This window comes from Dipodomys ordii, unplaced genomic scaffold (assembly GCF_000151885.1).
Source record: "Dipodomys ordii isolate 6190 unplaced genomic scaffold, Dord_2.0 Scaffold58, whole genome shotgun sequence".
Taxonomy (NCBI): Eukaryota; Metazoa; Chordata; class Mammalia; order Rodentia; family Heteromyidae; genus Dipodomys; species Dipodomys ordii.
Window position 1 is genome coordinate 10,462,673 of NW_012267274.1, and position 25,687 is coordinate 10,488,359.

Below are 25,687 nucleotides of genomic sequence, written 5' to 3' on the forward strand. Positions count from 1 at the left end.
GGCTTGAACTCAGGGCGTGGGCACTGTCCCTCAGCTTGTCAGCTCAAGGCTAGTGCTTTACCACTTGAGCCACAGTGACACTTCTGATTTTCTGGTGGTTAATTAGAGATAAGACTTTCCTGCCTAGGCTGGCTTTGCACTGCAATTCTCAGATCTCAGCCTCCTGGGTAGCTAGTATTACAGGCATGAGCCACCGGCACCCAGCTATGAGGTGGAATTTCTAAATGAGATTTTAGACAAGCAGGACTCAAATGAATTTTACTTACCAAACCTATAGGGTTGGGACAGTGGGACAATTATTGCACAAAAGAAATTGTAGATTAATTAGAGTATATTAAAATTGCAATCTTTAAATTAGAGGCCTGTGTTTTACATAAAGAAACATTCAAGAAAAGCTGCTAGATTCAGCATCTATTGAATGGTCACCAAGATTTTACTCATCTGTGCTTGGAGAGGCCTGTAAAGGTTATTTTTATACAAAACAGTATTCTAGCAGGAATAGATTTTTATATCCTCACCACCTCGCTGAGACAAACACATGGTTGCTAAATGTGTTTCAAGGCTAGACTTCCTACCCAGCCATCCTAGCAGCTTTGCTTCCACAAAGAAGTAGGGGTAGGAGCCTGCAACTTATGTCACAAGGGAGGGCCCCAAGAAACATGAATGCTGTGGATGGAGTCTTCTCCTTGTCTTTTAGGCCTTGCAGAGATTATGGCCTGAGGACCTTCACAACAAGTGGTTCTTGAACAGCTGAGGCTTTCCTGAAGATCAGAAAGTACCATGGCTTCTCCTCTAGGCTTGGCTTTGTTTCAGACACAGCTAGACAGCTTGGGGTGCTTTGGCCAAAGGTGGTGTGGGCCCTGTGGCCCAGGATCCACAAGGATGCCTTGAGTTACCTCTGCCCAGGTTGTTTCCACCACTCACAGGAACAGGCAGGTCAAAGCTGGTGGGATAGGTCTTGATCTCAGAGGCAAATGGGACCGTGCTGGTTCTTGTTCCCATCACTCCTCCCACTGTCACTGTTTTGCTTATAAAATAAAAGGGATTTGAGTCTCTATTTCCTCCAAGATAACTGCTAGTTGAGTGTGTGGCAGTGGAAAGCCAGTGTCTCCACAGAACCAAGCATCCTTTCTCCAAGTTGCAAACAAAAAAATGCTTTTAAATCAAGTCTCATTGCACTGTGGTGTGAATTGCAAAACTTCAAAGAAGTTTGTGGATTTCTTCTCATCACTGAGAGAGGTACTACAAAGAAAAAAGCTTGGAAAGCGTTGCTCTAAATGAATGAAGTTTAGGATCTCTCTGGATCTCAGATATTCCACTGACATCCATTTAGAGTTTGAGCTTACATTTGAAAATCGGTCAATTGTATTTGAAATAATTACCATTTCTTTAATAGGAGAAAATAATATTGAATATTCTCTCTCTCTCTGTCTTTTCCAATAATGGGGTTTGAACTGAGAGCCTTAGCTTGCTCCACTTCCTTGTTTAGCTAGTGCTTGGCCACTTGAGCCACACCTCCAATCATGCTTTATGATGGTTAATTTGGAGATAGAGTCTCACACATTTTATGTTTGGGTTGGTCTTTATTTTTACCTTAAATCTCAGTCTCCTCAGTAGCTAGGATTCCAAGCATGAGCCATTAGTGCCTGACAACTCAGTTAAATATTTATTTCCTAGCTGCTCTCTTAAGTCCGTGAGTTTTTGGTCCTTTCCAGCAACTTGCTACCATTCATTACAGAAAAGTTGCAAGGGTCTGAATTAGCTGTCCATGATCTTCAATGTCACTGACCACAGTTTTTAATTGCCTTGCCTCTGAGATTTCATAAAGCTATCCTGTGAGAATAATAATAAGTCAATTACTCTTAATCCCAAGAGACACTTGTGTGTTCTGTTTTGTCATCTGAGTGTTTAGTGTATGTGCCCAGTCCCAGGAGAAAGAATGTAGCATTTCACTCCGGGCTGTCACTACTTCAACTTGGTCCTGAATTCCTGAATTTTTTTCTGAAAAGAAAATAAAAATGCTTTCACTTTTTATGGTCAACCCTATTTGCCTGTAAATATATAAATATAATTAGAAAGTGTTAAACACATTTATTGGTGAAGTCTCTTTAAATACATTGTTTTAGGGCTTTAGAAAGAGGATTTATTATTTATTTACTATATTAGATTATTATTAGGCATTACCGGATGTTTAAAAAACTTTAACAGGTAGCCTACATGGGTAATAAATATGAAAAGAACTGTTTTTAGGATTTACCACAAGAATCTCAGGTTGATCTGGATTGTGCTATTAACTTGGTAGTCCTGCTAGGTGCTGAATCTGTTGGCTAGTTGAGTTGACAGCTTGAAAACTTATGTCTGTTTTCATTGGCAATTGAAAATATTGGAATAATTCTCCCCATCTTAGAACTGCAGTATATTCCTTTGACATATCTCCCATTTAAATATATAAATTATCTTTGCTAATGAGGAAAATGGTTTCTTCTCCTAGGGCATTTTCTCTGGTCGGTGGAACAACTATTAGCCTACCATTGATTTACCTGTTACCTGGTTTTTATGAATTTTTATTAGCTCCTGGGTATTAATTTACTCAGTGTCCATTTCTCAGCCATCTGCCATGGGGTAGTGTCAGGGGCAAGGACTGAAGGATTAAGGAGCTGTGGCTCCTGCCTTCAAGGGCTCCCAGTCACAGATGAAAAGCTCTCTTGTGAAGATGTCCTTCAAAACAATTTCATTATTGTTTCTTTTAACCCTTTTCTAATCTTAATTCTCTGAAATTAAAATAATATAGGCAGACCATCGATCTGAAGAGATAGATTGGGTAAAGTGCGTGGGCTTTGAAGTCTAGGTTAAAGGGGGGTAATTCAGAAGGAAGTCAGAGACCAGGAGGTTTTTGACGGTTGAGTAGCAAGGCTTGATTTGAGCTTGAGAATGCCAGTCAACCATACCTAGGCTAGATTGGGCAAGGAAGAAGTGGGCTAAGTGTTATCAGGTGTAGTGTCCTCAAGGCAGCAGGTATTTGGCTTTGTGATTAGAAAGCCAGCAGTGAGCAGATGAGCATCAAGGAGCTAGTGAGGCAGGCACACTGTAGGCCAGGGTGCAGGGAGCTTCCATTTTCCCTGGGAGTGCTCAGGAGACTAGTGGTGTGCTAGGGAAGTAGAATAAGCAGACAGAGGCAATTTACTAGACCACACAGTGATTGGTTTGAGGTATGTAAAATTCTTCTTCTGAGGCTGTTGCCAGGCATGGTGCTTGAAAAGATCTTGTAGTCATCCATCCATGTAGTGGGAGCAGTTGAACTAGTGGGAGAATGGGAAGACACCAATGTGGAGCACAGAAAGGTGTGAAGACAGCCCCAAGAAATACCCAATCAAGTAAGGAAGAAGGTGGCAAGGGAAAGGAAGAATTGATAAAGTTGGGGAAAAGTGCTGCCAGAAAGAGTCTTGAAAAGAAGAAACGGGCCAGGTGCTGGTGGCTCACGCCTGTCATCCTAGCTACTCAGGAGGCTGAGATCTGAGGATCGCGGTTCAAAGCCAGTCCGGGCAGGAGAGACTGTGAGACTCCTATTTCCAATAAACCACCAGAAAACCGAAAGTGGCGCTGTAGCTCAAGTGGTAGAGCGCTTGCCTTGAGCTGAAGAGCTGAGGGACAGCGCCCAGGCCAGAGTTCAAGCCCCACGGCCGACCAAAAGAAAAAAAAAGAAGAAACGGTCATTGGGTGAAATGGAGCTGAGAAGTTGAGGAAAGAGAAATGATTGCCCTAAAGTAGTTTATGGGGGCCCTCATCTAAGCACAGTGAGTGTTGGTGTTGGGGTATAGGTATATGGGAAATCCACTGAGACAGGGTACCTGTCTGGAGTGCACCAGAGGAAATGGACTGTACAGATACTCTGTGGGAGGGGAGGTGAAATCGAGTGTCCTTGGGAGACACTGGCAGTGAGAAAGGTCACATCGGAAGAGAGAGCCCAAGCAGTGTTCCTGGGGATTTTGATTGTGGGTGAGACTGTGCAGGGAGTTTTTCCAGCCTTCCTTACTGACTGCTGCTGCTGCAGAGGCATGCTCACAAACTATATGAAAATACGTTTTCAGGTGTGAAACAGTAGAAAACTGATGTGGTATTAGTAGAAATCTGATGTGGTATTATCAAAACTCAGGTCACTTAAGCTATACTACTTTCAAGCTATAGAAACAATGAATCTTTAAAATATCCTACATTGAAAAATGTGGCCTTGAGAGTGTGAAAAATGTTGAGAAGGCTAGGCTAATGGTAAATTGTTACAAAAGGGGAGGCTATATATTTTGAGAAGAAAAAGTATTGTTTAAATAAATATAGAACATAAGTCAGAAATTGAAGGGGAAAATGCAGGATAATGCACGTGAGTAATTGTATCACATCATTTTTCTCTCCTTCCATCCATCCACACTACTGCTCTTTCTAATAAAAAGAGCACACATTTATCCTTTTGTCAGCTTGATTTATTAAGTGAGTAGTTAATGGCATTTTTTGTTTATTAAGTGAGTAGTTAGTGGCATTTTTTTGTTTATTAAGTGAGTAGTTAATGGCATTTTTTTGTTTATTCCTGTGTCAGTTGAGTCATAGCAGGAGACAGCCAACACACTCAAAATAGTTGAAGAAAGTTTAGTGTGGATCAAAAGATGTCGAGGCAAAGACAGTGTACTACCAGGGCCAGCAGTTTTAGAAGGCACTACCAGGGCTGGGAAGGTGGCTGAGTAGTAGAGTGCTTGCCTAGCATGCATGAAGCCCTGGGTTCAATTCTTCAGTACCACATAAACAAAAGAAGCCAGAAGTGGCTCTGTGGCTCAGGTGGTAGAGTGCTAGGCTTGAGCAAAAGAAGCTCAGAGACAGTGGTGCCTAGGCCCTGAGTTCAAGCCCCAGGACTGACAAAACCAAAAAACGACTGCTACCACCCGCGGTGAGGGAACAGTTGCTGTGGCAGCCTAGACTGTAAATAGAGGTGTGGCCCAGCAAGGAGGGACTGAGAAGGTAGTGGATGGTGCTCAGGTCAGGTATTTCACCTAGCTGTCCCTCCACCCAGTGGTAGGCCCTGAGGAGGCCTGTGGGCTATGGAACCCAGGGAGGGGCAGACGGGAATAACATGGGAAGGGCAAACAAAAGAGTATGCAGTTATAGTCATGGCTACTTAAGTCATGCTCATCAGCCATCATCCTTTTCTTTAGGATGAAGCATCAGACTTTTCTAAACCATGTCTGGTTGGAAGAATCCAGAAATAGCACTAGACTCTTTAAAGCCAGCCAAGGAGTTTACGGTAGGAGTGCACAGTTGAGGGCCTCTTTGGGAGTGAAAATAGCTGCTGAAGAGCCTGGAATTGTGCTACCTTTCTCTGTGCTATCTTGACTCTGCTACTTTGATAACTGTGTTACCATGGGTGGGTGGCTTAACTTCTCTGTGCCCATTTCACCTAGGAATGGGAATTAAACACCACTCACTTCATAGGGTTCTTACAGGGATTGAGTTAAAAGTCCCAATTCATGCAGTGTCATTATTCTGTGTCGTTATTCTGTATGTCACTGTAGATGAAGTATTGGTGAGCTGTAAATGGAGTATTTTTCTTTTTCTCTTTTCATATCATATTGGTATGTACCTCCTCTCACTGATCTTTGCTACTGAAGGCAAGCCATAGGCTTCTAGAGCCCAAGATCAGTAGAATGCTGTCCTTCGAAAATAATTACTGTCTGAAATTCTCCTTACTTCCTATACAAAGTAAAGAATTGACCAGTTAAAGTTACTCCTCTGCACCCCTCCTTTCCCCCTTTTCTCTTTCCTTCCCTTCCTTCCTCCTTTCTGTCAGGGGGCAAACCTCTAGTTTGCAATTAATTTGAATTCATATAGTTACAAACTTGGTCAAGCTGTAGGTCAAAATGGACTTCGTTTTATTTTCTACAGTAGTTGGTTGGGAAGAGATGTGGGGGTGCACTGATGCTCTACTCATCTTCCTGTTACAGGGCTTGTAAGGAGATTGAAGTGTAGCCAGAGACCTCCTTGGAGAGCTAATGTCCTGGAGGCCGGAGGTGGCACAGTTCCCACTGAACCCTACAAGCAGCGTCAGCCAGCCATAAGATAGACCTTCATTCTTAGGGGTTATTATTATTTTTTGTACTTTTCATCCTGAATAGTCTCCTTTCCTTCTAAAGATTTCTTCTTCTGAAAGCATGTATACTTGTTTAAAAAAAAGAAAAAAGATCACTTTAACCACTGCTACTTGCCCTTGTGATGCTGTGACAGTCACAATACTCTCTCTATAGCCTTGGTTTGTTTTTCTGACTTATGTATGGAAGGTTAGCTCATACTACAGACAGAGGGACAATTTAAATTCCTCGTTCATTTGTTCTAACTCCAAGATAAATTAATGTGATACTATATAAGAGATATTAATATTTTTAAAGTTAGTAGCTTAATATTTCAAATATTCAAATTTACATGGAAAATTGTTTTAAAATTCACAAACATCAGCAAATTAAAAATACTGAAGCTTTTCCTTATTGACTTCAGAATATTAGGATTAGTGCATTTTATAAGTTTAAGGTAGTTTTCAACATTTTTTTTCAAGTTTAAAAGTTACTTTAAAATTCTATCTCCTCCAAACTGCTCTACTTTAAAAAAAAATTCTTAAATTCTGGAGTTTCAGTTTCTGTAGCTTTTTTTTTTTTTTCAGTGTGAGCACATCCAAGTTTGTTTTGTAGCTGATTAAAAACACCGTTTTCTTTAACCTGTCAGCAGCTCAGTTGAGCAGTCAGACTGTATTATTCGATATCTTGTCTGACATGAGGACAGCAGTCCAAAGAGAAAGATATCACAAATTGGTGCCACACTTCAATAAATAGAGACATTTTATTTTTTCACCAGGCTAATTCAATCCAGTTCAGTTAACTCTTTTTTTCTCCTGTAAGACAGATGAAAAAAGGCAGCCATGAATGACTGAGTTGGTCATGTGTTTGACACGTCAGTGTGTGCACATAAAGCAGACCACGAGGGAGGGCTAAGCCTTTGCATTTCAGACAATACGTGATGTGAGAGTCTTGCTTAGAGTGCACTGGGAGGGGCTGGGCTTGCTGCCTTGCATGCCCTTCCCCAACTCCAAGTGTGGCCTTGCAGACATGATAGTTCTTAAAAGAGTCTTCAGACATTTTTTTTAGTGCTGATTAAGTTTTGTTAGATACTATGAAACACACTACAGAAATTAAGCTTAGTTTTGTGATATTGATACAATCTTTGTTCTAGATCCTATTCCCTAGAAGTTTTTAGTAAGGTTATAGAGCACATATGTCTATATAATAGCATAAATTTTCTTTAATGATTTCTTGAGATACTGAATAGATGCTAGTATTCATTCTCAAGGATGAAATTAATGGATATGTCTCACATGAACCATTTGTCATATTAAACCTGAGAGAAAGCCATATCAAAGAACTTGCCTGTTGCTCCATGGATCAGGTATGTGGTCCTTGTGTTTGGCCTCAGTACCTGTCAGTTCCTTGCCCCTTGTGGCTGGCATCCCAGTCTCCAATGGCCTGTGGAAGTGCCACTGTCTGTAGAGCCCTCATCTAGCCCCCCAGACCTAACCTTCTCAAACCCTGCCTTTTCCATGAAATAGGCCTCCCCTGCTTTAATTGCCATGAGAGAATATTGCTTTTCTTGGTTTGTATTTTCTTGGTTTGTATTTGAAGAATTGCATGGAGTAAGTGCCACTATACCTCAGGATGTGGAGACACATGGGCTGATAATCCATGTGGCCCATCAGATTTGTCTGTGGTTGGCAGGGGTAGGGCTGAGTGTCACTGGGAGGAGGAGAGGACAGATTCCAGAGCCAGTGAGCTCCACTAGTTACCAGGGGAGGTACCAAGGACAAGTTGCCTAACCTCTCTGTAACTTTGCTCCCTCATTTTTAAAACGGTGGAAAAGATATGACAATATGAGACCATAGTAGTATCCCCTAAAAGAGTTATGAAGTTGAGTTGATTTTGGTTAAGTGTTTTAAATGGTCTCTAACTTAAAACAGATTAAGTGTTACATAATGTTTATGAAACCAAATAATTGACCATGTTCTATTCGCTTGTCACGGTTCTGTGTGTTTTTCACATTAACTCATTTAATCTTCATAGTAGTCTCACGTAGTAGATCCTTTTGCCATTTTTACAGACACAAAGTGAAGTAACTCACTCAAGGTTCTGCAGCAAGTTCAGAACCAGAATTGGAATTCGCAGCACCTGCTGCTGGACCCGGCAGCGCACCTGAGTACCTAGTGTCCTGTCAGGTCGCAGTGCAAAACCCTTGCCCTTCAGAACACCTCAGTCAGATGAGAGGATGAGGAATGTAACAAAATGTATTTTTTGGCTCAACAGAAAACATGCTGTGAGATAAAGGGGTCTGGAGAGATTAGTTTCACTGAACCCTTTATTCCACTACCCAGGATTGAAAAGTAGAGAGACCACTGGAGTCATGTGTCAGCAGGGCCAACAGGGCACTGAAGCCTAAGGGAACTACTCATGTCCTTTTGGAATTATTTCAGCCACTCTTTTATCAGATTCTTTAGGTGTTGCCAGCCTAGGCCTAGACAGTAGTCCAGGACTGTGCAGATTACCATAAGGATGGTAACATACAGAAACAGAAATGTGGCAGCCATATCTTCCTGTCTGTGTTGTCTTGTATGCATCTAATATATATTCCACTCATTTATGGGGTTCCCCAGCCATATAGAATTGCTGCCTTCCACAGAAGCTCTAGCTGGAAACGGCCAGTGGCCAGTTCTTGGGAGTCAGTACTACAAATCTGAGAACTTCCCACAGGGGAAGTTCTCATAATGTGATTGTATGTGCACATATACCATGTAGATTTTGCAGCTCAGGATATGATGTGTACTTGTGATTATAAATACTCAGTATCTGTATTTTTGTCACACAATTATAAGATTTTTAAAAATGAATTTCTAAAATCTTAAAAGGACTCTAGTTATTTTGCTGATAGTATGCAATAAGAAATATGTATCTCACAGTTAAGGGTGTTGTGTGTGTGTGTGTGTGTGTGTGTAATAAAAAGGATCCTAAGACAGTAATGCTTTGTAGCAGTTCGTGTGTGTGTGTGTGTGTGTGTGTGTGTGTGTGTGTGTGTGTAATAAAAAGGATCCTAAGACAGTAATGCTTTGTAGCAGTTCGTGTGTGTGTGTGTGTGTGTGTAATAAAAAGGATCCTAAGACAGTAATGCTTTGTAGCAGTTCTAAGGCTAATATTCTTAAGTGCTGGGTAAAGATTCAACTTGAAGAGCACCGATGAAATATTTACTCATCAGATTGCTTTGAAGTTGAGCTTCTCTTGGGTAGTAGTCCCCTTCCTAATGGCCATGTTTCAAAGAAGAGAATGGTTTAGGCATTAAGCTGTGATGTTTTCTTCTTCTCCACATGGAAGAAATCTGTTTTGTTTTGGTCTGCTTCGACATTTAAATTTTGAAAGTGTATATACTTAGAAATCATACTAATGACAGAAATGGTTGATAGGGTAATGTTTTGAAAGTCAGGGTTTTTTTTTCTGTACTGCTAGCATTTAAAGCAAATAGTGTTAACTCTTTTCATTCTGTCATCTTTTCAAACCTAAAGTTACTTACTTTTCCATTTTCATGTTTAAAGGCCTGAGGTGGGTGTATAGATATACAAAATGAATCATACATTATTTTTTTTAAAACACCCTATTATAAGGTCTCTTGCTGAGTTAAATCCCTATTTAAAGATGTTTGGAAGCTACATATTTAGCTGTATGATTCTTCAATTCTAATTATAACTGAAGGGTTTTCCTTCAGAGTTTAAAATTATAAATGGCTTTAAAATCTTGTGTAAATACTGTTTTATTTTCCTTTACATCTTGGATTAAATTTCACTTACTGAGTAAGGTTGGGCTTTAGAAGTTTTTATTGCAATGTTAAGATTAAAAATTTTCTGTTTTGTGCTTCCTCCCATATGGTCTAGACACACTTTAACGTTTGTTTATGTATGTGTTTTCTTAGTTTTCATATGAATCCGACAAGCAATGAAGATCTCAGGAAAATCCCGGTAAGTCTTCAAGGGGTTAGAGAATTACCAGAGAACAAGCTGAGTTTCTCTATGGCACACATTCCCAAAAATTACCTCCGTCCCTGAATGCCTCAGGCACAGAAGTGTGGAAGCTCAGCCTGCTAAGCTGGGAGGAAGGAGGGAAGTGAAATCAGACTTTGCCTTTAAGGTATTAGAGAATATGTTTCTGTATGTGATAGGTATAAATTCAAGCAAACATAGCTATAATTGAAGCCAATCTAGAATATGCATAGTTTATTTGCAAACTTCTGAAATTAATGTGAACGCTGCATGTCAAAGTCAGCATAAACAGTTATGGAATAGAGAAGGGCATATGGAGAAAACCATTGTGTTTTGTTGTTGGGATGAGGATGTAAGAAAGAATAGAGATTCTTGTCAGCCTTCATCAATAGGAAAAGCACCTAGCAGGAGAGCCACTTACCTTGTAAAGTATTTGTAAAAACTTTAGGACACTTAACCTTCCAAATCCTAGTAAAACCAAATAGATTAACAGGAGTGGCCCCAAGCCACACATTTTGTCAGGATTGTTCAGAGATCGCAAGTTCATTTTATTATTGTCTGAAGTCTCAGATTTCCTTGCATTTGTAGTCAATTCTGGGTATTTTAAACCTTTACAGAAATACAGGCAAATATTCTTTGTAGAGAACAAAGTTCTTACTGAACAGAAATAGGGCCTTTATTTCTAGAGGCTGGAGGTTGCTCTTTCAACCATCTGCCTTTAAGCTGTGTGTGACCCAGGTGTGTATTATAAGAATTTTTTAGGCAAACTCCTTTTCCAACTTTCTAGGACGGCTATCCCTTGAGAAGTGGAAGTGGACTTAGAGCTGATTTTATGAACCATTTAAATGCAGTTGTCTGTTTTTACAATTGAAGAAAACACTGTAGAAGCACAGGACTTTGTACTGTGTTTCTGCTGTTTTATGTAAATGATTTGTAAGTTTTGATGTTTTATAAATATTCAAGTCTTTATAATATAGCAGTCTGGCAAGAAATGTCAGAATATATGAAGTCTGCCTTTGATCAGATAGTAGAATGAATTCTATCAGGCAGTTTCTTAATCTCAAACAAAATGCAACATCAAAAAATCGATTTAACATGTAGCTATTGTTTATTAAGTAACCTTAATTACAATTTCTATTGCTTGTGTATGTACTTTTCCAAATCTTGTAATTTATTGCTGTAAAAGCATCCTTACAATTCTTTAAAGAAATAAAATGTGAAAATTGTTTTAGTTAAAGGATTTAAAGGTGATAAAAGAATCCTTGATGTGTGATTATTTTGCTCTGGAATACTAACTATTCTAAACGACAGTTAAAGGATTACTAGGTGTTGTTAATTTACTGCAAGATACAATTGAGAGGAGAAAGCTCATCCTCACACTGATTATTGAGGAAAGGTATTTGAACAGTTTTCATGTTGAAGATTATAAGATGTTTGAAGTAATTTACATGAAGTTCTCCAGCCATAGCCATACGCCAAGGTATTTCCTCCCCTTCTGCACACAGTATTTTGTAATTAAGTTTGTATGTCGTCTGTGCTGGTGCCAACACCTGTCGGTAAAGGCACAGTGTTTTAAGCAGGAGCAGTAGCCAGTTGAAAGGGCAGCATGAGCTCTTTAAGGCCTAATTAAGAACTGAAAGGGAGCTGAAGGGAGGAGGACAAAAGATGTGAAAGTAGCTGAGATGATATTCCCAGAGCAAAGTTCCTCATTAGAACAATAATGAGATGATCAGGGAATGCCAAGCCTTCATCTTCTCGCTCTCTTCCACTTGCTGTGGATGTCAGCTAGTACCCTACCAATATTTGGTTACCAGGACAACCTTTCTTTAAATCTTCAGTTATTTTGAGTCCTAATAATTTTCTTTTGTGCAAATTTAAATATTGTAAAAAATGTATATTTCCTAGTTTAAAGAGCTAGATTATGAATAAGTTAAAATGGATCACTAGTAATTCTCCATCTTTTGCACAAGTGTATTACTGAAAATTCTGATTAAAATAAGCATTAAATTTAGTAATTAATTTCAGTACATTATTAAATGTCAGAATTCCATTATTCTCTGACTGCCCCTTTATTTGATATCTGTAAATGGGCTTTTTTTTTTTTTTTGGTAACAGAGATAGAGTAGGAATGAGAAAGAATGGGTTGTGAACGAACCTGCATTCGATCTGAAAATAGGAAGACATCTTAAAAACATCGGTGTCTAGTGGGTTGCTCAGGGAAAACCCCAAGCACTGAGGGCTTCCACTGTGGGCCTCATTTGCCCATCACTGGTTTGTAGAGCACTTCATTTCCACTTTCTCCAAGAATTGTTTGTTTTCTTAAAGAGTTTTCCTCTGACTAGTTTTTGTAGCTCCAAAATTTTTTATTTTTCTATTGTTTATATTAGTTAATATTAATCTTATTGTTTTCTTTGAAATTATCAACAGAAGGACATATATATTTATTTATTTATTGAGCAATCTGTCAAATTAAGAATTATATACCTAAAATTAGGCTTACATGGTTTTTAAATATTAAAACCTGGAGTTAAGTCTGAAACTGCTTTTAACTATTTTATATTCTTTTCCAGAATATAATTTATAGTCCATGTGTTTCTAAGATGTTCTCCTGCCCAGAAACTTGATGCTGCAATATGGGGTCAATTTTTCACCTAAAAGGACAAAGGGACAGCTCACTGAAAGAAAGAAATGCATTTCCAGGAAGTCTTTTACATATTAGCATCAGGCCATTGTGAGGGGAAAAGTAAGACAAAATACATTTGCTTATTCTCAACTAGAGATATAAATGTTGAACAGCATTCTGAAATACTTCATTATGTTGAAAGATGAGGTGGATTTGGATCATGGCATTAATTTAGAATGTCAAAATAGGAAATAGGAATTTTTTATGTCTTCTCAGTTTCTTCAGTGAAAAAAAAATCATTTAACTACATTAACTAGTACTACTGAAAGTTTAAATGTAAAGAGCACAAATGATATTTTAGCTTGTCATCACTTAATTAGTTTGAAGAAATCAGTTCATTTATATATAATTTCATTACAATTAGAGAGTGGAACAGATGCTGTTATTAAATAAATATTAATGTTAAAAATATTAATATATTAAATAAAGGAAAAAACAAAGCAATCACCCAATCAGTAGCATCCTATTTAGTTCAAATTCATTAATCCCTTCAGTTCTCATAAAGCTTTTCAGTAGATGTTTTCCTAGAAAAATGGAAGCACATAAATTGGACTATGTTATTTTAAAAATGCAGTCCAGAAAAATCATTCTGTAGACCACAGAATTTTTGAGTTGAAAGAGACTAAGGGAGGAAAGAAAGTAAGACTTACATTGATTTATACCTAGCAAACATGAGGCCCTGAGTTTAAACCCCAGTACTAAAAAATAAAATAGTGTTTAAGGGACAAAGGTAATATTAATTGGTAGTTACATTTCTTTCTCACTTTCTAATGCCTGTGTTGTTTTAAAGGTATCTTAGAAAATTTGAATTTAATTCCCTTTCATAAGCTCTATAATCACTCATCAAAACTCATCTTTAGCATTTCAGTAGCCCTCAAACTAATCTCTCCTTCTCCAGTGTTACATGCTATAGCCATTTTAATTGCTTGAACAGAGCTTATTCCTATCCTTTCTGTTTAGAACCCACAGCGGTGTCTTTCCCACAGGAAAAAGTCTTAAAACTTGTTAATGACAGCCTTCAATATCCTTGTGGGGTAGTTGACCCACCACTTCATTTCCAGCGTGCTTGGCTGCTGGTTTGGGCCATGGCCACTGGGCCACTGGGCCTCAGCGCCTCAGCCCTGCTTCCTAGTTGAACAGGGAGATCATCCCCCCCAGCCCTCCTCCCCAACCTCGAAATTCTCGTTGTGTTTTGCCTGCAGTCTCAGTCTCAGGGGGCCTAGCTCATGCTCTCCTCCACAAAGTCCAAGGTCTTAGGCAGTGAGGGAAGTTTCTGTTTATCCTGGGGAAAAGGGTGTGTGCTTCAGTGACCCAAACATCAAACTGATAAGGGTTTTTCTGGTGGTGCCAGAGGTGGGGTGCCTTGAAGGGAAGGACTAGTGGGAGCATGATGAGCTGTTCAACTTAGCTTCACTGATGAAAAGTTCTGGTGTGATCTGAGTAGACACTGCAGATGGGGAAGATTTCATTCCTGTGGAGAGAAGACCTTTCTCTCTTGTTGCCAGTCCCGGGTCACATTACCACATCCTCCTTTGAACATGTCAGTCTTTTCTGTCCTTTGGAACAAGAAAAGCAGCTTCCGCAGTTTTCTGTAGGTTTTCCTTAAAACAAAATGGAAATGTTTTGAACAAAAGTGATGAATTATTTTTTAAGTTGTTGAACCATGTTTTAAAAGGCATAATGGTTGCTACTTTTTATTTGGCATTATATATAATAAAAAAATAATCCCAGTGCTACAGAGAGTATCAGTAAAGGACTGTAACTGTACCTTTCTTGATTTCTGAATATTTTTCTTCCACTTTTGTTATCACATTAATATTAAGAATACTTCGTAACAAAAATGAATTAACTCAGTATCCTTTTTACTTTTTGGTTATATTTATGCTTTTGTTTCAGAAGAATTTTTATAGAATGAAGTTAAGAAAATGAATGAAATGAGAGAGAATGCAGATATACCAAACATTATTATAGTTGAAGTTGAACTCAGTTTCCTGATGAGAAGGGTAAAAAGGGAAAGAAGATAAATTGGTTAGGTATTTTTGTAGGAGGAGGAAACAGACTAGATACTCAGAGGAAAAAAGGCTCTGCCTGTCTCTAAATTAAAACAAGTTATTCCCATGAGGCTTTTTATAAGGATATTCATTTATTTAATTCCAAGTGTCTTCTTTAGCATTTCATAGCAAATTGGAGAAGCACATTTGATATTCCTGCTTCTTACAGCTGTCTTCAATAAAAAGCCAAGGCATAATAATATTAAATCACAACTTTGTGGTAGCAATCCCATGAAGTATAAAGTTCAATCAAATGTGTAGTTTTTAATAGCTTCTTATAGTTCCTCCGAGCTCATTCTTAGATATCTTCAGTTTTAACCTTAGTGGCTAACTTGTCCTAAATTATGGTGTATTTCCTCCCTTACAACCTCTTTTTCTGTTTCTCTTGGAGCCTTAAGAGAGAGAGACAGAAAGAAGCACTCTTCCTCTGAGCTCTACACCCTTGGCCCTCACACTAATTTTATCGCAAATTATGTGGTCAGTTTCTGGCACTTGGATATTTTTCACACTATGAAAAAGAGATTTTTTGAATGTGGAGTTGAAAACAAGCCTTTGGTGCATCTGTCCTTGTTGATGCCCAGAACTGACAGGCTAGTCTGAGAACTATCACCTTAATACTCTAGCTAAGGATTGAGGAGAACCATAAGTTGGCTTTCTGAGCATTTTTTTTTTTTTGGTCAGTCATGGGGCTTGAACTCTGGGCCTGGGCACTGTCCTTCAGCTCTTCAGCTCAAGGTGAGTTCTACCACTTGAGTCACAGGGCCACTTCCAGTTTTCTGAGTGGTTTACTGACCATGATCCTCAGATCTCAGCCTCCTGAGTAGCTAGGATTACAGGTGTGAGCCACCTTCACCCAGCTCTGAGCAATTTTTTTATGTCTGTTCTTGATATCCTGTCCATTGAAGTAACCCTCTAGTGTCCTGTTCTAGGACAGTAATCCTTTTGACGCTGCAGCAGGATTCCGGAGCCTGACCTATGAAGAGGTGCTGCAGGAGCTGGTGAAACACAAAGAGCTGCTTCGGAGGAAGGACACCCACATCCGGGAGTTGGAGGACTACATTGACAACCTCTTGGTCCGGGTGATGGAGGAGACGCCCAGCATCCTCAGAGTGCCGTATGAACCGTCCCGGAAAGCTGGCAAGTTCTCCAATAGTTAATAAACCCAGCACATTGCATTTCCAATTGGAAAGAGTGTAAGAGGGAAGAAAGGAGGAAGGACAAACTTGTCACGGGAAGGGACCACACTTGACAGGTTTCATTACAAGCACTCCCTCATGGTACAAAGCTGTTTCACCTGTAAATATCAGCAGAGACTCTGAAAAGTGACTTTGGAAGTGAACAAAATACTCTAAACTTCTAAGGTGAAAACGGGCCATAGTCTTGTTGAACAGCCATTTTCTAGGATTCACGTGGGTGTTGGTGCTGACCCACCAATCTGCCATAGGCCCACAATGTCTTTCAAGTTCATGAGTTATCCCTCAGGAATAGTTTTCCTAAAGCAGAAGCGATATTGTGGCAAGGTTCTCACAAGTCAGTTGTAGACAAACTTAGCTTCAGGAATACAGCTCATTATAGACACTACTAAAACATCCCTATTTTATATACATGTATATGTACATGAATATATATTCATGTATCTTTGTGTATAAAATACATGCATATACCTCATGTATACATGTGTTTTTAGAATATTTGAAAATGTTGGTTGCCTCTAAGGTTGAGATACCAGTTCCTTTAAGAATGTGTGCTCACTCTGTGAATGCAAAACAGGACATCACCACTACTATTCTGGCTCAGCACGCAGAAGCTGCTTCGAATCACTCTCGACTGTGAATGTCAGTTTCAGAGTGATTCCATCATCACAGCTTTGTTCCTTTTCCCAAAGTGATAATCTGTGGATTTTTTCTTATTTATTTTTATTTTTTGCTGTGGGCCCATTCTACCATGAAAGATATCCCAGCCCTTCTAAAGTCTTTTTGACAAAAATGATAAATTCATTTTACAGCAGCATGAATGTCTTTCGTTTAATTTTTACCTAACATTTGACTCTTATTTAAGGTATTAGCAGAAGATAAGCTAATGCAGTTTGTTTTGTTGAAATTCTGCATGCCTTTAAATCATTAGTAAAGAAAATATTACAAAGTCATATCTGAAAATAATTTAGGAATAAAAAGAGGAAGGTGTCTGTCTGGTACCCAAAGCCAAACTAGGAATGAGGAATTAAGCTTGGTTTCAAGTTTCCTAAATAATAGAACAGATGGCTGCCTTTGGTTCTTCTTCACAGCAGAAGTGAGTTTTTAGAGCAGTCCCTCCAAGACCTGAGGAAGTAAGCACCGTATGAGAGACTCCTCCTTAAAGTCCACGCCCTCAAAGTGTGGATTGGATCCATGGATTAGCAAAATGGATTTTTATAAAACAATTTTGAAATTTAAGATGAACACAATAATAAAAAATGCTAGTAATCTTCTGCTTATTTTTCACCCTTAAAAAACCTAGTATACTTCCTGTGAACACAGTGTATCTGTCTTTCTAAATTTGAAGGAAAAGGTTCATCTCCACACTAGGCCTGCAGTGAGTTTTATACCCTAGAGTCTCCCTCTAGAAAGATTTCACTGTAATTTAAATCAGAAGCAGGTAGTTTTATTTATTGACCAAGTTTACATTCATAAACTGCAGATTCTTGTTACCTGTATTTTCTGTGTTACTCTAGTTTTCCTGTGAGAACAGGCATTTTGAAACTCTGAAATGTTATCCCCAGTACAGTAAATTAAATATTCTAAAATTAAATGGAGAAGGAAAATGCCTTTGTCAGTTTTTCTCTCCGTGTGAAATTCAAGTTCTGTAATAAAGCTGAAACTCTAGTGCAGGATTTTATTTTCCATTTGTGGTCTTATTAATGACTATTTTTTAACCTGGTACCATTTTACATTAACATTTATTAAATGTTATAAAATTCTTAGCATTTATTATTATTAAAACTATTCTTAAACTTCAAAACACCACAGTGCACATGTTTTCCGTATTAGGCAAGATAGCATAATGAGCTTCATTCAGCCAGACTCATTCTTCTAGAGTGAGTGATATGTCAGTTTCATACGGAATATGTTTGCCTTAATGCTCAATAAAAAGTATGCTGTTCTTTTTTATGAGAGAATATATTTTTAAGGAGCATTTCTTTTGCCTCTGTAAAGAAAAATGTTCTGGAGTAGACTAACTCATCCATGAGTGACTGGCTGAAGCTCAACCAGTATTTTTAACTTTAAAATATGAGACAAGTGTTGTATTTAGAACTAAAACTCCACTTAACAGCTGCCTGAAAGTACTCTGTTCCAGTGTTGAATTTTTACTCTTGACCCAGATTAAACCTGCTACATATTTTCACGATCAGTCTATGTAAAAGTGAAAAACAAGAACAGATTTCCAAGTAAACATACCAGTGTTCCAGTGTTTAAGCAGAAGTGCAAACAGTATTCATTTCTGGCATTTTAGAGAAAAGGCCAAAAGGATCACCTTAGTTATTTTTCCAAAATGTAACTCTAATGATTTATTGTTTCAGCTAAGAAATGCAAATGATATATATGTGTGTGTTCATAAATAATGCACAATACAATATTCAGAGTTTACTTCTGTCTTTATTCCTAAAAATGTTTGTTCAATACCATTTCTACAAACAAGATTGTGAACTATTGTAAGATTGATACTTAAGACTATCTTAAACTAATGTACTTCTGTTACATAATTAAACTATTTCTGCTTTACTTTAAAACCAGTATTGCTTTAAAACCAGTTCTCCTCTCAGTTCTAAAGTTCAGCTTTGAAAGCTTGACAATACCATTCCACTACATAAGCCTCACATTTCACTATGGAGGAGGTGGGTCATATAGTTCATATTGTATATAAAATACTGTATAACCCAGTCATGACAAGTGTTTTTATGTATTGCTTTTTGCTACTATATTCTGCATTGAACCTAGTTTTGCCCTTCATCTGTGAATGTCGTGTATTATTCATAGATTATACATAACTACAACTTTTGCTTTTGGCAGTAAGTCAAGATTTAGTTGTAATTTTCCAACTGTGAAAATGTTGCCTTGTATTTAAAAGGGTTTCATGAATGAAAACCTAAGTAAACTAAGCTCATTAGTGACAGACCTGCTTTTTCAAGTCCTTCCCTTTATCATCTCCCATCCTCACATTCCCCTGTCTACCAATCCCCATAAGGGTGCTTATCTTTCAGCAAGGAGAATCTTTTAAAAAACAAAAAGAACTGACAACTACTGTCTTTAATGTGTGTATAGTGATTGTTCCACTAGAGCTTTTCTTTTCCTCTATAGGTTTTTAGGAAAAGCTGCTTGCCTTAGATTTGTACAGCTAGCTGAAACTTCCTTGTGTCCATGGACTTGTATGTCCTGTATACAGTAGGTATCACTTGTGTGTGAATTGGAAGCATGCCCATTCACTAGATCTCTGTGAAGTAGGAGGGAAAGGATCACGCTGCTGGCTCACTGGGGTAGATGTGTGGGTCTGTCAGCACACATCGCAAGCCCCCATTTTCACAGATTTATAACATTAATAATCCAGATGCAATCATTGGAAGTATTTAATATGCAATAGGTAGCACCTTAACTAATTAATCTGAGTATGAAGGATTTTCTGATGTATTTAATAAGAAGTGTAGGAGCTCTTCAAGCATTAAACTCAAGTTGACGTTTTATTTCATTTACTTTCTCTGTCAAAAATCCTCTTACAATGGAATTGAAGTCCGTTAACTAATGATACATTTGGTTCTATTCATCTCTGAAGCTTGTAGATGATACAAAAAATGCTACAGATCTACAAATGGGTGTACTTAGAAGGTACTTGGATGATAAAAGCATTATTTATAATGGTGGAGTATTACATTGACCTTAAGTAAGTGCTCTAGTAACTCATGTTTTTGCAGGTACGAAATCAAAAGCATATAAACATTGTATATTGTGGCAGTTGTATGTATAATTTACGTAATTGATGCATGAATCAATTTTTATATGATTATATGATTATTTATTATAGTTGATTAAAGTGTTTAAATGTAATCCAGTTGTCAGAATTTCTCATTATCGAAATAATTTTACCTTCGCATGTTTGTACGTGAGTCCTAGTTTTCTCTTTAATACATCATGGAATGCCCCTTCTGGGCATCTATATCACAGTATTCTGTAAGAGCCACAGCCTGATTCACAGTATAAGTGGTTTTGAGAAGTCATCTAGAAGAACGTTGGAATGAACATTTTTCAGCAGATGTTAGAAGGGCATGCTCTGAGGGATGGAGTTCCTGATTTGGTAGAAAATGACATTTGAATCTCTACTCAGGTGATGGCCTATGCCAAGTGCCTTCTGTATCTGCATTATTTCATTTATTCTGCATCACAGCCCCAAAGTAAGGAGCATATGAGGTTTCGGGGGAAATTTAACTTTTAAAAACTGTTGGTGGTACTCAAGGGTAGAGTGGGGTTGGTGCCCCTCTTAGTTCCTCAGCACTTATCCCACAGCATGAGGTAGAGGTTGGCCACACTTCCAGCCCCCATCATGGATGTCCAAATGCATACCTGTCATCTGAGGTGCTATGTAGGGGAAGGAGGTCTCACATGTCTGTTTGTGTATGCAGGCCTGTATGAATGTGTAAATGACAGTCATATTACTAGATTGTGAGATGTGACTGGTATGCAGTCATAATATCCATTTATGGCTTTGGAACAGATTGTTTCTCTGCAGGCCAGAGAACCTTCCTGCTCTCTAACTGCTGTCAGTGTTGGAGGATCCATCTCACCTTCTCCACAGTCACTAGTACATTTCTCTAGATGGTTCCCCCTTCCACTTTCCCCAGCTTGTAGTGCACTTTTTTTTCTTTGTTTTTGAATGCTCATACAGGGGCTTGAACTGAGGGCCTCTAGCTGTTCTCAGGTTTTTTTGCTCATTCCTGGTGCTCAACCACTTGAACCACTCCTCCAGTCCCAACATTTTGCCGTTTAATTGGAGAACAAAATCTTAAATTTGTCTGTATAGGTTGTCTCCAAACCATGATCCTCAGATCTCAGCCTTCTGAGTAGCTAGGATTACAGGTGTGAGCCACTGGTGCCTCATACAGTATGCATATTACTTCTTCTTTAGTCTGCCAAGGCAAAGCTATTTGGGGAAATTGGGGAGAAGCCTGCTATTCTTATTCTATTGCAGTGGCAATTTTTCCAGTAGATCTTAAAATGCCTATCTTTGAAAAATTTCTGTTTAAATGGGCTTGTGGTCTCAATCCCAACATTTTACAATTTTCTTAAAATAATTAAATATTAACCTATGTAGTTAATATGCATAAGCAAAGCTGGATGCTGGTGGTTCATACCGGTAGTCCTTGCTATTCTGGAGGCTGAGATCTGAGGATTGTGTTCAAAGCCATCATGGACAGAAAACTCAATGAGTCTCTTACCTCTAATTAACCACCCGATGCCTGGAAATGGCACTGTGGCTCTAAATGGTAGAGCACTAGCTTTGAGCGAAAGAGGTCAGGGACAGCACCCATGCCCCGAGTTCAAGCCACACAACCGACCAAAAAAAAAAAGTAAAAAGCAATATTTTAATATACAGTTCTAGAAGTTATTTTTCTTAGATTTCTCACATCCTAAAATTTGATGTTCAATGGTTTTATCATTCATTAGTCCTAATAAAAGACCAGAACTTCTTCTGTGAAACAAGATAGCAGATTTCTTCAGCAGAAGTTTTCAATTCACGTGTGTTGACAAATATAAGGTAAGATATGGTTTGTTACTACATACCAAAGTTTTAGAAATGATTTCTTAATAAAATAGGATTATTCTTATAATGTATGCACAGCTGAAAAATTATAGATTATTGTTACTATGATAGTACTCTCACTCAGCTACGTTCTGGTGAATGACAGAAAAGTATGCAACTGCCTGCCGGGTGCTTACCTGGAGGCATTCTCCTGAGGGCTGTACCTGAGTGCAGGATCACACATGCACATTATGGCCAGGCAGGCATGATAGACCACGTCAGGCATAAAAGAATAAGGGTAGAAGAGTGCCAGTCTAGGACTCTGTGTGCCTACCACAGGGAGCAGCAACCATTCAGCTCCAGCTCATCCTGGTCATTTGGAAATTAACCAGGCCACGTTGCTAAATCCAATCTCCCTAGAGGAACTGAAATTACAGATTCTCTTTGTTTTTTTTGGGCGGGGGGAGAAGGTGCAGTATTGAGGTTTGAATCAAACTTGCTTAAATGGCCCTCTACCACTTGAGCCATATCTCCAGCCTGGCTTGTTACTAGTTATTTTGGAAATGGAATCTTGCAAGCTTTTCTACCTAATCTGGCTTTGAACCATGAACCTCTAGAGTTCAGCCTCCTGAGTACCTAGAATCATGCACTTAAACCACTCACACTCCACTGAAGAGATGGATTTTTATGTGAAACACAATTATGTAAATATTGGCAGCTCATGGATTTTTTTTAAGTACCTGGAGAGCTACTAGTTTGCAGTCTCATCAGAATTTCTGACTGCCAGTCATTGTCACCACCATTGTGACAAGTCAGAGGAAGTAGTGGTTTATTTCAGCCACAAATGATTTTATGGGTGATCAAAAGCTGAGTTGACAGAGGGTCATGTGATGCATATGTGACAATGTTGTGTGACGTGTGGGGAGCATGTGAAGGGAGGAAATGAAGGGTGACGGGAGTTAAGTTTCAGTGATGGAACATGAAATTCTATAGATCTGCAGGAAAAACGTGCCTACAGTTCACAGTTACATTTTGTACACTTAAAATTTTGTTGAAAGTAAATATTTTATGTGAAATGTTTTTAACACAGGAACTTTTTTTAATTAAAAAAATACACAAAGGCCTGTTCCTGAGCCTGGTTGTGCTGTTCTTGCTTTTGATGAAGAAAACGATACAGGTGACAAGGTACAGACTAGGGCCACTACTGACTCAGTCTATGACAGCTATGAACTATCAGTATCCTGTCACTTATTGGTTAAAAACCATGAGACAAAACAGTGCCCCACATATCAGATCACTTATTGTGTTGTGTTTCAGTTAAAGCACATGCAGTGCATGAGTTTTCAGTCCTAGAAAGAGGATGTGTTTTTAGATATAGTAACACCCTCTTATCCCCAAGGGTCATGTTCCATGATCCCAACACAGACCTGAAACCTTGGGTAGTACCAAACTCTACATCTACCATGCTTTTCTCTTTATAGATATATATCTATGGGAAGGCATAATTTATAACTGAGGCACAGTAAGTGAGAAATAATAATGAAACAAAAGTTGTATCTACTGTAATAAAGTTGCTTATGTCACAACTTGCACTTAGGGGTCACAAATAAATAATTACTTGCACACAAGCACTGCAGCACTGACACAGCTGATCTGATGACCAAGACCCCTGGCTACCAAGTGACTAACAGGCTGGAAGCAGAGACACAAGGGAACACCCCCTACAGAGGACCGATGCCTGGTCCAGTATAGACAGAGCAATCCCCAGGGGATCCCGCTCTATTCAGAAGGGTGTGCACTTTAAAACAGGAATTGTATGGATTTTTTTCTGAATTTTTTCCATTTAATGGTTTTTAATCATTGACTTTGTACCTTCGACATACTACTTTTTGGACCCAGCCATATCTGGGAAAGTGTGCTTTAAATCACTGGTTCTTTAAAGGTTGTCCCCAGAACAGCACCTAGGAATTTTCTAGAATGAGTTCTCAGGTCCTGCACCCAGCCTCTGAGAGGCCTTAACTGAGGTAAAAGATAGTAGTGTCCAAAAAGGAATAGAGGATGCCATGGGGGCAGGGAGAGGGTAGCGGGAAGGGAGGGTGTGGAATATACATCTAAGCCTGTGTAATGGGCCTTGAGCTAATGAAGCTTTTTCTCAATGAGCACTCTAACTTTGCTATGGAAATGATCTTACTGTCAATTTTATAAAAACCCTACATTCTTCACATCAAAACTGGGTTGAAATTTACTTCCTAGGGAAATACGGATTGTAATTTTAAAAGTCACCTTAGGTCTTTGATCAAATATTAAAGACACTGAGTGGAAGAGGTCATTGTGTACTGAGTCACATAATTCAAAGATGGTCAGAGAGGACACACAGGGAGAGGATCCTGGAGGATCCTTTTCCTCATCAGAGGATAATGTTGGTAATGTAACAGTGTGAAATGGGTCCGAAGACATCTGAGCACTGGCCATCATAGTGAACTGGCTGTTTTCTGTGTTTCTTTCACTCATGCAAACCTTCAATAGAGACCTCAGTATCAAATAGCAGATGAGCCTGTTCGAGAAACTTAAGAGAAGCAGAGAGCACAGGTCATAAAAAACACAGCAAATTGATTATCTCCCATGTGAACCTATAGTTACAATCTCTTTCTGGAGGAAAAAAATGTTTAACAAATCAAGCCAGATTCAGACATATATCACATGCTTTCTCTCATATGGAATCTAAGATTTAAGAAAAGATACGGAATTAGGAACAGAGAGGGGGAGGAGGAATGGGAAGGGAAAGGATCAGCAGGAATGGGAAGAAGAGGCATGAGAGAATTATAGGGGCTGAGTACGATCTAAGTATGTTATGTACATTATGAAAAGGGCAGCGTGAAACTGTCGGTATTAGGTTAAGAACTCAGAGTCTTGTGCTTACTCATGAGGCAAAAACTCTACTACTTGAAGCCTATAATTTTGTGTAATAAAAAGTGATGGGGAAAACAATTTGCTTAAAAGCATCAAACTTGGTAAATGAGTTTTATTTCCTTTCCCAGTTAGGAAGGAGATGTTTGTGGGAATGACATGTCAGAGTAAGGCCCTGGGAGCTGCGTGTCTGATTCACCCAGACACTCATTTTCAAACTTGGATTCATTTAGGTTATAGTCTGAGAGACCCTACAGGGCAGGTACTTCTTTGAAGACATAATTCATTTGTGATGAACAGTTGACTAATCCAATAGAATGGCATTCAGTGTTTTTATGTTTATATTTAAACATTTTTATTAATGTACTGTTATTGAGCATCTTTCATGATTTATAAGCTGCAAAATATTTTAATCCTCATCTCATTTGTTTACCAAGCTATTCACTTAATGCTATATAATATGTATCGCTTGAGGCCATCTGTTAGGAATATTTGAATAATATGCACACTGTGAAGATATGTACAGCAAATAAAGCACAGAACACATGAAATATTCAGGAAGAATCCAGGATGAAGACAATCCATGTACTTTAATTTTTTTTTTAATGTGGCCTGAAACCTAGCAGGAATTTTTCCCCCAAATGAAGCTCTCATCTTCTTCCAGGCAAGTGGCTGTACGGAGACAGCGTCAAAATGCCATTTTTAACTTTGTGATGTAGACTGATTTTTTTAAGTGAAAAATATTGGGAATTACTATGAATTAGAATCGTGCTGCTAAGAGCTCATTATTGTGACATGGGAAGTACAGAATAATGAAGGCCGCTACATGGGGCCCCTGAAGAGTACATTGTTGTCTGTGAAGCAAAGGCAGTCTGTGACCAGGCAGGCTGTTACTTTCAGCCATGGGTGAAATTATCTGGACAACACTAGCAGTCCTCTGTTATCCTTGCAATAATGAGTGCAGTGACTCACCACAGAATCCTAGGCCTTGAAAGGTAACTTAGATCCTGCTAGGTGCTTCTTTCCTCTGAGCTGGAGAGAATGAAGGGAAGATAACTCCCTATCTAGGACCTCCAAGCAAGGGACCTTGGAACTGAGTTTCCTTAAGTCCCCCCCAATCCGAGCTGTGAGTCCAGAAAGGATTGGGAGGATAGAATGCCTCTTCCCAACATGAATTTTCAG

The 25,687-nt window shown here is 38.7% G+C and overlaps 1 protein-coding gene across 3 annotated transcripts in view; it reads left to right on the plus strand.

Annotated features, from left to right (window-relative positions):
* Positions 1 to 19,908, plus strand: part of Rab11fip2 (RAB11 family interacting protein 2 (class I)) — a 39,707-nt gene extending 19,799 nt beyond the window's left edge. The window contains exons 4-5 of one of the 3 annotated variants that reach the window (XM_013021941.1): positions 10,033 to 10,078; positions 15,788 to 15,887. In XM_013021941.1, the coding sequence (XP_012877395.1) occupies positions 10,033 to 10,078; positions 15,788 to 15,805 (64 nt within the window). In that variant the 3' untranslated portion in view covers positions 15,806 to 15,887. Of the gene's footprint in view, positions 1 to 10,032; positions 10,079 to 10,886; positions 11,551 to 15,762 lie in introns of those variants that run through there. The other 2 variants (XM_013021940.1, XM_013021939.1) reach the window with 2 other exon arrangements.
* Positions 19,909 to 25,687: the final 5,779 nt, after the last annotated feature.